At 38.3% G+C, this 12,996-nt stretch overlaps 1 protein-coding gene across 1 annotated transcript; it reads left to right on the forward strand.

Annotated features, from left to right (window-relative positions):
- The first annotated feature begins 841 nt into the window (after positions 1-841).
- LOC141004525 (regulator of G-protein signaling 5-like) lies at positions 842-12,473 on the forward strand. The gene is made up of 5 exons (XM_073476060.1): positions 842-965; positions 1,958-2,071; positions 4,148-4,209; positions 8,493-8,659; positions 9,626-12,473. Exons 1-5 carry the CDS (start codon positions 922-924, stop codon positions 9,788-9,790), a joined length of 552 nt encoding a protein of 183 aa, XP_073332161.1. The 5' UTR covers positions 842-921; the 3' UTR covers positions 9,791-12,473.
- The last annotated feature ends 523 nt before the right edge of the window (positions 12,474-12,996 follow it).

The following is a 12,996-nucleotide window of genomic DNA, read 5'->3' on the forward strand; positions in this document are numbered from 1 at the left end:
CACCTCCCACTTTGCTGCTGTCAAAAGATTGTAATGATCTGTTTATAATGTTGACATTATAGAGCTTGTATTTATATTACTGAAGTAGTATTTTTCATGTTGTGGCTCCTGTAGTCTGGACTAAGACTCTGTGTGATATTAATAAATCAAACTTTCCTGACCATATTGCCTGTATTGACCATATAATGTGATTTATGGAGCTTTATTTAGATAGTAGAAACAGTTGTTTGTGTCATTGATTTCTGTTGACCATGAAGGAGAAAACTTTAAGCAGGGTGGTGTGCATATTAAGTTGGCCTATTGGTTACTGAAACTTGTTACTTTATAAGCAACCAAAACCTAGCAGTGAATATCAAAAACGGTCAAATGCCAAAAGCTGGGATGAAATGCCTGGTATTCAGAATCGCATTTCATTGATTAGAGAGCTCCTGACTTAAATCATAGTGTAAAGGCTGTTTAAATTATTGAAACTTCTAGTGAAGCTGCATGTATCTAAGCAAAATTAAACATCTGAGAAATGTGTGTTCTATTGTTGAAAGAATGAAAGTTTTGCACGAAAGAAACAGGTTCATGTTTCTTATAGTAAGGCATCAAATTTTTAGAAAATGCACTTTACATCAAAACTAAGTGAAAATAGTCCTGATCTGCATCCTGTACACTGGTGCTGGATGTGTTGGTGGTTAATTGAAACCTCAAAGCAAATAGCCGCTCACATCTGAAAACCCACCCTTCCTCAGCCACACTGCCCATGCTATACACATTCCAATCTGATTGGCTATAAAAGTTGGCCCAGAGCCCAAAGGATGTCTGTATAAAACTCCCCTGCGCTGAAAGCCAGAGTCAGAAAGCCAAAGGGACTCACAGCGGGCTAACAGGAAGACTGAAATCACTCTGAAGTACTGCAACTGAAAGCACCGGAAAATGTGTAAAGGATTAGCTGCTTTACCCCAATCCTGCCTCGAAAGGTGAGACCTGCATCATCACATTATATACCTCTCCTGTCATGACTTAATGGTGTGTTCCTCTGATGTGGTTTGGATCTCAAAAGGTTTTGATTATATTTCAAACCTTTTAAAAGTGGCTCTGACTAATCTGTTGAAATAGATGAAAAAACATGAATTGTAAATCTGTGTTGCCATCTGAAAGTGCTTAAAGGCTTAAAGTTCATGTTTGTGAACTTTCTTAAATACAGTTGTTTCTTAGAAATCTTTTTGAACAGACCTTTTGACCGGAAGAAACGTTTCATTGGTCTTACTCCAGTTTTTATGCAAAGTTGAATGTCATTTTGGTTTATGCAAATTACTCAGGACAAAGTTTACACAGGTCGAAACATAACTGCAATAAATCATCAAATCAACATTTTAACCGCTTGGTTAGTTTTAAAATGTTATGCTGCTCAGATTTTGTTCTCGATTCAAATATAAACGGGTGATTGAAACATTTTTACATTCCAGATGATGTCTGAAGAAAATAAATATAATATAATAAATAAATTGTATTTATTGTGGCATGGCTGTGCTGTGAGAAGTATCTCTAAAAATAAAAATAAAAAATAAACTAAAGAAAAAACATGGTAAAGTTCAAGAAAAACAGTATGTTTTCAGAGTCTGTTTTTGTGAAGATGCATTTTCCAGTTAATCCAGAGGGTTTTTTTAATAGTTTATTTAGAAAGAAGAGGAGACTTTTCTCAAGCCATAAAGAAACACTTAATCCTTCAGTTTATCAGACAAATTCAAAACATTTTCAGTTTGTAGTATTTGTAGCAAATAAGGTTTTAAATTGGATTAATCAGCCAACTGACTATTGTATACAATACACCAGTCAAATTGTTGAGATGATGATAAATCAGCAAAATCTAAGATGAACATCATGATATTATTATTACTTTCATGTCAGAAAGTCAAAACAAAGACTTTGTCACACGAGCCGTCGTCCTCATCTGCTTTCTGTCACCCAGGGCCAAGGAGATCAAGTCGAAGTTGGGAGTTTTACTGCAGAAGCCAGAAAATGCCATCGACCTCATCATCCCCTACCCCGAGAAGACTGAGAAGAAGCCGGAGAAGCTGCAGAAGTGAGTGTCTTTCTCTGCCTCGTCTCAAAGAGATGAATGTCTGTGGAGGTGGAGAATGTTTGTTAACCAGATAACTGATGGTTGAAGTGGCAGAGCAGAGCAGAGCAGAGCCCCGGAGCAGGTACAATACCTGCAGATCAAAGGACATTAAACATCTCCAGACACTGCCTTGGCTCAGAGGTCAATGTTAAATGGTAGAAAGCTTTAAAGAGTTACATTTTATTAGGCATTACACTGAAAACACTGGGTTAGAGATGAATTATGTATTCGATGTTGAACTACTCTTCTTTTTCTTTATACTTATTATGCCAAACTGCTACATAGCACTCTTGTAAGGAAAAGTATGCAATTTAGTTTTGCAAGACCTCAAGTGGGTTACAGGTGGAAAAACAGATTATTTAAAAATGAAAAAAAATCCCCAGTGCAGTTTTAAGACAAGTCGCTGAGAAACTAGCTGAGGCTAAATTTTCTCTTAGAATGACAACATAAAAGCATTTATTTGTTGTCTTTTTTTCCCCTATACTTACATGTTTTGGCATGTAAATGATTCAAATTTACGAAATTGATTTGGAATCAGTTCAGTAAATTGCCTCAGCTGGCAGCTGCAACATGGCTGCAATGGCTGCAATGTAATCCTTTGAGGCAACTCCAACTGTCAAAGTTACGTCCAGTAAAAGTGTTTGGTTTTGCCACTGACAGGCTGAGGTTGTTCGTCTAAGTGTCAGACAACATTGTGTAAACGATTCCTGCGGTGGTAAAACTTTTTGTTGAAGAATAAAATCCATTTTGATACCAGAAATACAAGTTTCATTCAAGAAGTCTCTTTCTGACATCTCATGAGAGATGAGTTTTTGCCGGAAGATAACGGTCGAAAGAGTTGGAGAGAGAAGTTTAGAGTTTACCAAGAAGTTGTTCCCGAAAGTCATGGCTGACTATTTTAACTGAATTTGACAATCTTGATGAGGCAACAACTGTAAGAACTCACCTCGCAAGTTTTCAGAGTGAGACTTTTCCTTGAACAAGACTTGTGTTTCTGGTTACATAAAGGGTCTTCTTCTTTGACAAAAGGGGTTGATCTCAGCCTATAGGTGGCAAAAAGAATCACTTTTAGTGGATGTAACTTTGACACTCACGGTTGCCCCAAAGGATTACCTTGCAGCTATTGCAGATGTGATCTACCAACTGACGTGATCTACTGGACCGATTCAAAAAAACTAAAACATGGGCCTCGGTTGAAAAATACCAAAATTCACCTTTAAGCTTTTGCTTGACTTCATATTAACAAGTGAACAACAGTGAATTATAGATGACATTTTATTGTCCCTGCCCATGCCATTGGTCCTTCCAGTAATTATCATACTTGGAAAACACTGCAGCTGCTTTGGAAACTTTCTCCTAAACATAAGAGGAAGGACATGTGGTTTGTGAGTCTTAACTCCTTTGTATTGTTTGTTCAGAGTTTCAGTCCTGCGTCTATTAATGCTCCCCATGATTGGTCGGACACATACACCAGGCACAATTACTTCTCAGCTGATGTTTTCCAGACTTTAATCTTGGAGCGGAAACTGAGATCAAAGGATGCAGTCTGGCTTTGTGACACTAGAAAGATACTTCAAATGTGCACCGGAATATTTATAGCTTGTTGTCTGAAGCTTTTCTACAACAGTAATGCACAGTTTTTACTTTGCAGAGTTTATGTAGATTACGTAATGTTTGCTAATAATAAAAAAAATGTCGTCTCTCATATAATAACTTATTTATGGTTGAAATCAAAAAGATTGGTTTGCATTTTGGAAATGAATGTGTCAGGGCAAACTAAATGAAAGGAGTCCTCAGATACTTCAGTCATCATTATTTTAAAGTTAGTGTATTTTCAAGGTTCAAACAAGAAAGTTGACTCTGTTCTGGAGACCTGTGGTAATCAGAAGGAAAGTGTTTCATCTGCTGCTGCACTAAAAATAGTCTTCATCTGAACATTTACAAAATGAAGGAGACGATCAGACTTGAGAAGAGCAGCTTGTAATTGTTGGGATAAGTTTGGTTTAAGCTTCCTGACTTTACTGATTTTGTGCGCAGGCCGACTCCTGAGGAGGCAACTCAGTGGCGTGAGAGTCTGGACCGAGTCCTGAACAACAACTGTAGGTTTCCCTCTCTTACTCTCTTTTATACTCACACTTTCTCTTAAACACACCCACACTTAATTGTGTCACTAACTGCATTACCTGACGTTAATTCCCTGGAGGCTTACCCTTACTTAAATGACAACCAATGTCAACCACCGAGCCTTAACCTAAAATTCCAAGTCCTAACCATAATATTTGGTGACATACCTTGCACGGTAAGAGATTTTTGCCCCATCTTGTGACGGACTGTGAACTTTTTTTCCACTGCTCAAATTGTAAAGCACACTGAGGTGTTGTGATTTTGGGCTACACAAATAAAACTGACCTGACCTGAAAACTGAACAGATTTCTGTCCCCACAACATAATTAACAGCACAGGTTAACAGCTGGATATCACCTGTATTTCATTATGTTACAGACGTTTTTTCTCCACCGTGTGACATGACTCATGGAAATCTGACAAGTTGTTTCTTTACAAAAATACTAAAGAGATGTCTTAACTAGTGCTGTCAAACGATTAAAATATTTAATCACGATTAATCGCATTAATGTCATAGTTAACTCACAATTAATCGCAATTAATCACACATTTGTATCTATTCTAAATGTCCCTTGATTTCTTTTTGTCCCATTATTTTTTCTCATTTTAATGCTCTTATCAACATGGAAAAGTGGATTGGCTTGCTTTATGCAAATGTTTTTTTATTGAAAAACAACATTGGCAAACAGGGCGATACAAAATAAACTTATAAAGTGCACATGTCAGGTAAACTAGGGGGGCCAAGGGAGCGGAGAATTCGCATCAGCTGTGTGCTTTGCCATCAAGTGGTATTTCAGACTGGACGTGCTATGATGATAGCTCAGTTCGCAACGACAAAAGACACAGATCACTTTGGTCTTGTCAATGGAACCATTTGGCAACTGTTTAAAAGTAAACTTTCCATTCAGAATCTTATTGGCATCCATTTCGGCGTCTCGCGCTCGCCATCCACTCAAAATGTAACGTGCCTACTACTCTTTGGCCGGCTCGCAAGCCCAAACGGCGTGCCTGTTATTTTTCTTCCGGTCTAGCTAGATCCGGTGTGGTGTTGTAGTTTTTCTAACGTTACTAGTTGTTGCAACAGCGTGTGAAAAAAACTGCACAGTTTGCTAGGCCAAAAAGAACGTTAATCTCGCGATAAAAAAAATTGACTCCGTTAAAATGGGTTTGCGTTAACGCCGTTAATGCATTTAACTGACAGCACTAGTCTTAACATTTTAAAAAATTTTATTCTTACATGTTTTTATATTCTGCTGCAAAAAATGTCACATTACCCTATTATATTATATATATTTAGCGGCTTAGCAGAAATGAACACAGATGAAGGATGTTCAGTTACTTCCCCACAACAAGAAACCTCCAAAGATAGAACACATTTCACATGTCTCTTTTCCTCACAACACAAACATTAAGAGCATCATTATTTCATACTATTCAGATCTGCTGTCATTATGTAACAGCTGGCACTTAGGTTTAACTTTAACCGTTCCAAAAGGAGAAAACAGTCCCTCCCTGAGGTCTGGTGTCTGTCTGGTAGACTGTTTTTTTTAATAGGTACAGTACAGTACACCTAGCTGGGTTTGGTTTCCATAGCAACAGTACAGCTTGTGTGCCTATTATTTTTGTGTATTTATATCATGTTAGACGTCAGTGTGACCATTTGTTTTTTTTACGTGAATGAAGATGATGATGTGGTGCTTGTCTTATTTACTTACGACAAACAGCACAAGCATCTTCAAATGATACTAACAAGTCTGAAAATAATCTATAGTGATTAACATGATTTACATAATCAGACATTCAAACCTCGCTATCTACAACAACATCCAGAAATGATAAACTAATCATATGTCACTCTAATTTTACGACTACACATGCATCATACATGTGTTTCAGCAGGGTTTCCTCATCAGCCTTACATTATAAACAAAGTTAGTTTTATGTCCACGTCTTCATGCCCAACCTTATTAGGTTTTTGGGCGTATAGGTGAGTTTTTGTATCAGAGTCTAATTGGGGTTTCTTTGTCTTCTTGAAACAGGATTGCTTATCAAAGAACACCAAACAAACTTTTCTCCCAGGCCCAATCACAATGTCCACATTCACTGACCTTGAGACATGTTTCTGGTGAGCCAGTGGGGGCTTTTAGGGCTGTCCCACTGTCAAACTGTGAAGTGTATGAGGGCTCTCTCACAGACATCTTGGCCACTTTCTGTACATCCACATTTCTGCAGACTTTGCCTGGGGGAATTACCCACAGTTCATAGCACTGAGATGTTACCATATTGATGTTGCCCTTAAATGCAAAAAACATTTTGCAACACTACCTCAGATCTCACCTTTTCTCCTGGAAATGATTATCTAACAACAGCTGACTATATGTCTTGTGTATATGTGTGCTCCTGTTGTGTGTACTAATTTGAAAAGATTAAATAAAAGTCCCAAACCCACAAGGAAAATTGTCACCATTTCAGGGCCTTGCAGCCTCTAGCACTGGAGCACCTACCAGGTGATATTATCAAAGTCTTTGAGGGTTCAGGGCTTAAGAGCTGTTATGGTTGCCCTATATCATAGCCTAGCTTAATTTTAGTTACATTTTCCTATTTTTCAATGAATAGGCTACTCAATTTTGGATTTAGACTGTTGCAGATAGCTGCAATGAGAATTTTGCAACAGATGTAACCTGATATATGACGTCCTGATCGTTTCACTTGTAGGTATAGCGTGAGAAATTAAAAAAACATTGCTCACAGGGGGAGAAAAACACATTTGCAGCCACCACACCAACTTCTGGCTCCACTGTTTACTTCGCAAAGTGCACAGAGGGCCTGAGAGCCAGCATGACTGATGATTAACTCTAATGGGTAATGGTATTTAGCAGTACGTGTAAACTCTCCTGCTAATAAGTCACTTAAGTTGCCCCTGTGCATCAAAACAGGTCCTCGTACAGATGTGACCGGCCAGCTGATGTGAATAGAGAAACATTTTCTCTGCACGGCTCAGTAGGTGGTAAAAGACCTTTCTAAGTGGCTCCTTCAGCGCAGTCTGGGGCAGAGAGATTTATGTCTCTCCTGTGTTTGCATGCCTGCGTGAATGTGTGTTTGCATCTGTGTGCGTATCAGTCCATGGAGGGTATGTGTGTTATGGTTACATCTCCAGGGAGAAGTCTAAATGATTCCACCAGTGTTGATTTATTGCACGGCTGCTGCAAACTGCTGTGCCCCGATTATTTACCTACATGAGATTTTACATTAACATTATTCTTTATGACTTCTTCCTTGTTAATTCCCATGGGATTCTCAGTGACTTATTGCCTCTCTGATGTAGCACTACCCCTTCCTTCGCCTTTAAGTTAAAAATTGCATAATGCAACGTATATTATGCAACAGGATATAAGTAATGTGCGATTTCTCTCAGATAAAAAACATAGATGTCAGTGCAGTTTTTAATTACACAATTTTTCAGTATTTTGTGAAAGATTACACGTTCCCTCACCCTGTGAAGGTCAGAGAAGTTAATTAGAACTTCCTGAAACATAAAAGAAAACCTAGCAGAATTCAGCTGACATGAGTATATGATTATGAAATCATAATAAGCATGAAAAACAAAGATTTTCTGCTGGTTGTTGCAGCTTGGAAACACAAACAGGCTGTGCGTGTGTGCTTCCATGTGTCCTTGTACTGTAGGTCTCAGAAGAAAAGAAAGAAAAGCTGCAGCTTGATTGAGAGTCAGTGCTATTTTGAACCAAACCATCTAGATCGCTGATAACAGCCTGAGGCCAGAACAGAACGCTTATCATCTGCAGCACATGCTCGTTCAGACAATGAGACCTTTTTCAGGCATTATGTTAAATTACAATGGTCTTAAAGAGTGCTTGTTTTTTCGATCCTTATTATTTTGGGATAACTACTGTGCTTAATGTTCATTGTTCACCAGATTTTGTTTCTATTTAGCAATATTCCCACAGGATAGTTGTCTGTTTTTGTAAATTGAAGTTTAAGTTAATTATGTTGAAAAAATGTTGGAGACAGATGCTCTGGTGATTATTATGGTTTTCTGAGGATCCTTTTGCTTTTTGAAGCTTTAGTCCAGAGTTCAGACAGTATCATTGTGACTTTAATGGATAAGTGACTCGTATGCCTGTTCACAATTTTCAGCATATTTACTTTAAAACCCACTCATGAAAAGGGGCTTAAATCATTATACATGCTATAAATACGCCTCTCTCTCTGATAATCATCTTTATCCTCTCTCCATCAGATGGTCTGAGTGCTTTCCGCAGCTTCCTGCAGTCTGAGTTCAGCGATGAGAATATTGAGTTCTGGATGTCCTGTGAGGATTTCAAGAAGACCAAGAACCCTGTGAAGATGGCCGCCAAGGCCAAGAAGATCTACGAAGACTTCATCCAGTCTGAGGGACCCAGAGAGGTCAGGGACTCATGTGACTTCCCCCTTTTTATGAGCTCAACTCCACATGAACCACTGTCATTTTTAAAATATAAATTCTGTGCCAATTCTGCACTGCCATTACTGACCACACTTACAGATCAGTTAAGTGCATGCAGAGGCTAAGCTTTTTGTTTGTTAAGGTCAAATCTGTTTCGAAATGTGCAGAGTTCTGCATGTCAGATGTTGGCAATGCACAAATACGAGGATATTTTCAACAGGGTACAGTGTATAATATAGACAGAATCTTATGCAATATTTTGCTCCTAAACAGCTGACAGTGTATTTAAAATAAAAGAGAATGAACTGTTGGAAACAAAGGCACCTGTATAACAATGTGCATACATGTGAAGGAATGATGGTCTTCAGTGAACAAACAGGTGTGATTGAGTGTAAACAGATGAGGTTACATATATATAGTGCCAACTATTAACAGCGATGTCCCTGTTTGAGTCAAGCTAGCAGTCCCATTTCTGTCCAAAACACTTTAAAAAGTTTGGAGTTTCATACAATACTACTACTGCATTTTACTGCTAATACTTGTTTTCCTCCCAATTGAATATTTTTCAGTTGAAGTAATTATTTATCTCTTTTAGAACACAGTTTATTACAGCTCAGAATTTGCTTTCAATTACGTGAATAATGTTCTGGCACACAGGACTTGATGCAGTTTATGTTTAATTTGGAATAAACATAACAAGTGGCTGGGTAAAATAAGCAGTGAGTGACTAACTAGTACGATAGTACTTTACCTTAGATGGTATTATGATGATGTAGAATTATCAATTTCGTCTCCCAGAGTCCTGTCTCCAAGACACATCACCACATTTCTGCATATATCTACAGTATATCAGGATTCATATCTATCACCAGTGCTTGTCATTTTCATCTTCTTCATCCTCATTTTAGTCGTTTCTGACAAGATATCCTGTCGTCCTCCCATCATAGGTCAACATTGACCACTTCACCAAGGATGTGACCCTGAGGAACCTGGTGGCTCTGTCCCCTGCCACCTTTGACCTGGCCCAGAAGAGGATCTTCGCCCTGATGGAGAAAGACTCCTTCGGCCGTTTCCTCCGGTCTGAGCAGTACCAGGAGCTCCTGGTGAACTAAGCCTGAGCAGGAGTCTGAGGAGCAGGGGTGGGGGGGTGCGGAGGTTTCAAACAGCAGTTAGTTGAAATGAAAATTTACATGAAAACTACTTCCTTTAATTAAATCTTTCTAATAAACTACCAATGTGTAAGACAGCTCGAGAACCAAAGACTTTTATTTTACTAAAAATATCCAAAACACAAAGGGCGAAAAAACTGTATTTCCAAATTTGATTTCGAATGAAATGAAAGGTAAAGACTGCCTTTTGAAATGGCCCTCCCTCCCCACCCAACACACTCACACAGACACACAATGTTCTTGAACTTCTACACTATTGAGGACCTTCAATTGACGTATCATTCCGTATCTTCTTAAAAAAAGAACGGTCTCCCAGAATGACCTCACATGTCAAAAACAGCCTCAAAAACCCGACTGGTTCTCACAAAAAAGCTAGAAGTATCTACACACACCCCCTCTTCTAATTTCTCAGTTTGTACATGCTCGATTCCTTTCCTCAGCTCCTCTCCTTGCATCTCTCTGAGATGTGAGCGAAGGAGAGAGGAGTAGAGGAGGCACAAAAGAGAGAAATGAGAAGAGTCCACAGAAACAGATACCAATGTGTTTCCATTAGGAACATGTCAATCAATCTTTTCAACAAGGCCACAAAGTCAGCTCTCCAGCGTTTGAGATGCATATGCAAAGTATGCTTGTGAAATTATCCCTTGAAAACATTACCTGACCTAAACCTGTGCGTCAAATCTAGACAGATACTTTTGGGTAAGCTTGACCCCACTGGCTGCCATGCATTCTGTTGCATGCTCAAGGACTTCGGTCTGCACTATGTTGTCTTCACTATCAGCAAGCAATATCTGGCCAGAAAAATCAGTGGACCAATCACAATTTTGCAAGCCTGAAAAGCAGCAGCACAGGTACAGCTGGGCCTTTTGCATACCAACAGTTTGGAGACGGTCTTGGGGAGAGCAACACTTTGAAGTACGCATATAATTTAGCCTTAATGCAGGGCTGTTTCAGGCCATTTTGGTGCCCTAGGCTAAAAATCCACGAGCACCCTGGAGGGCATCGATCTCTTCATTGTTTTCTGCACTGGCTAGCCTTACTGTACAACCTATACAGATGGTTGATTGTTATATAAAGCAACATTTACTGGGGGTCACATTGCAAACTAAATCAAAATTAACCAAATTAATATATGACTAAATTACAAGCATTCTGCAGTTTTATCAAGCAAAAAAGATTCAGCCCAAAAAGATTCACCTTAAATGTACAGAATGTTAAATCCTATAAAAACAATGAGCCAGCTTCAGCCCTCCTTCCCTTGCTGCAGATAAAACAAGTCTCATTCAGACAGACGTCAGTGACATTTCAGTGGTTTACCTAAGAAGACTAAAAGATGTCCTGGAAATGACGTGACTTATAACATTTTCAGACTATGAGAGAAAATCATTGGGAAAGCGCAAAATAGAATGACTGTTGGCGGTTTTAAATCATTGGACTCATTGAATAATATCCAGCAACGACCAAATATTTTGACATTTTAATAATATAACCTGGAAAAGAGCAAACCCTCTTATCAATGAGTGGCTAATGATTATTACACAGCTCTCTTTTTATCTCTTCCACTCTCTCACACTCACATAGACAGTAATTTCACAGGAATTTCACCAAACTCCCCTTTGGTTGCATCCTGTGAGAGCCCTCCTTGAGAACAGTGCTGGCTGGTTGGCTCAGTGGTCGAGCTCCTTGGCTACCACTTAACTGCAAGTTGCTAAGATGGGAAAAACAAGTAGGAGGGAATCTCAGAAAAAGAAGTGAACAGAGCCGTGATTTCAACAGAGGAAGGTCTGTTTCCCATGTGATGATACCAAAGTTGGACATATGCACGTGGAGTTACTAAAAAGGTCCAGAACAGGTTTTAGCACTAGTACACCAGTAAAAAACATGGGAGACAGAACTTTGCAGGGTTTCAGCACTATATAATACCAATACTTGCTACTGAGAATCATTTTGCAATGGTCCTGAAGCACATTATTTTTAAAGTCTAAAATCAAAGTTTAAAGTCAAAAAAGGAAATTTAAGGAAATTGCAATCACACAAGTAAATTCAAAAAGTCACAGTTCCTAACTCTGATGTTGCATGTACTTTTCATTTTTCTAATGTACTTATTACTTTCCAGATTAAGACTTTCAAACAAGTTATTTTTAATTTCTACACACTGTAACAGAACACTGGTATTCACCTAACTAACACTAAGCTGAGATGAAGACGGATGTGATGGTGGATTTGGTGTCGGTGTGAAATGTTTAAGTGTCCTAAATATTGAGTTGAATGTAGCAATCATAAAGTGTGATTATATTTACTCTTTAATGCTTTTTATATTTAAGAAAAGCATATATGTCTTAACCAACACACAAATATTGTTATCTAGATATTCAGCATTTTATAAGTCCTTATTGTCTCCTGAAATGCAGCTATTTCACACAAATCTGAAAAACTAAAAATACTATTGATCAGCATTGACAAGGGTTAATTATGGCACAGATTGGCCAGTCTGGTGTCAAAACCTTCATACAAGTCAACATGTCAATGGTCAATAAGGGCTTTAACAATGCTGAGTATGTATTATCTGATGTAGCCTTGCATGTACGTTTTGGAGTGGATCACATAAAAATATATATGCATACAATTCCTGAAGATGTATTTATTTTACGTGTAAATATCAACTATTTACAAGCAATTGTGTCTAACTTATTCTTTCATACTACGATGGAACCCATGAGTCTTTGAATGGAGAGCTGGTAAGGACTCTTCCCAGTCTTTTCACTGATATAAAAGAAGAAACACCTGACTTTCTATTGTCATTTTGTTTTTCTTCATAACATACCATATTTAGCATCTCATGATTGAGTCTTTAAGACTGCAGTGACAAAGTAGAAAACATATAATCAATGCAGACGTCACAAAGTCCTCCATATTTGTCATTTTGATAATGAAAAATGGAGTTCTTTAATTTGCGTCAAGGAAAGTTTCAATGCATTTCCGTCCTCATAAAACATTTGGAAAGTCAAAATAATAAATTCCCAGTTACTCACACCATTTCCAGTTTAAAGGGGAATTCCAGTATTTTTAAACCTGGGTCCTATATTTGCATGGTTTGGTGGGTAAATGATTCATACTTACCCAAAGTTTTGGAATCGGTCTAGCTATGA

Source organism: Pagrus major, chromosome 11 (assembly GCF_040436345.1).
Source record: "Pagrus major chromosome 11, Pma_NU_1.0".
NCBI classification, from domain to species: Eukaryota; Metazoa; Chordata; class Actinopteri; order Spariformes; family Sparidae; genus Pagrus; species Pagrus major.

Coding starts and splice junctions, on each gene's coding strand:
- LOC141004525 (XM_073476060.1), top strand. CDS start 922: ATGTGTAAAGGATTAGCTGCTTTACCCCAATCCTGCCTCGAAAG. Junction 4,210..8,492: donor CCGAGTCCTGAACAACAACT/GTAGGTTTCCCT, acceptor TCTCTCCATCAG/ATGGTCTGAGTGCTTTCCGC. Junction 8,660..9,625: donor AGTCTGAGGGACCCAGAGAG/GTCAGGGACTCA, acceptor CTCCCATCATAG/GTCAACATTGACCACTTCAC.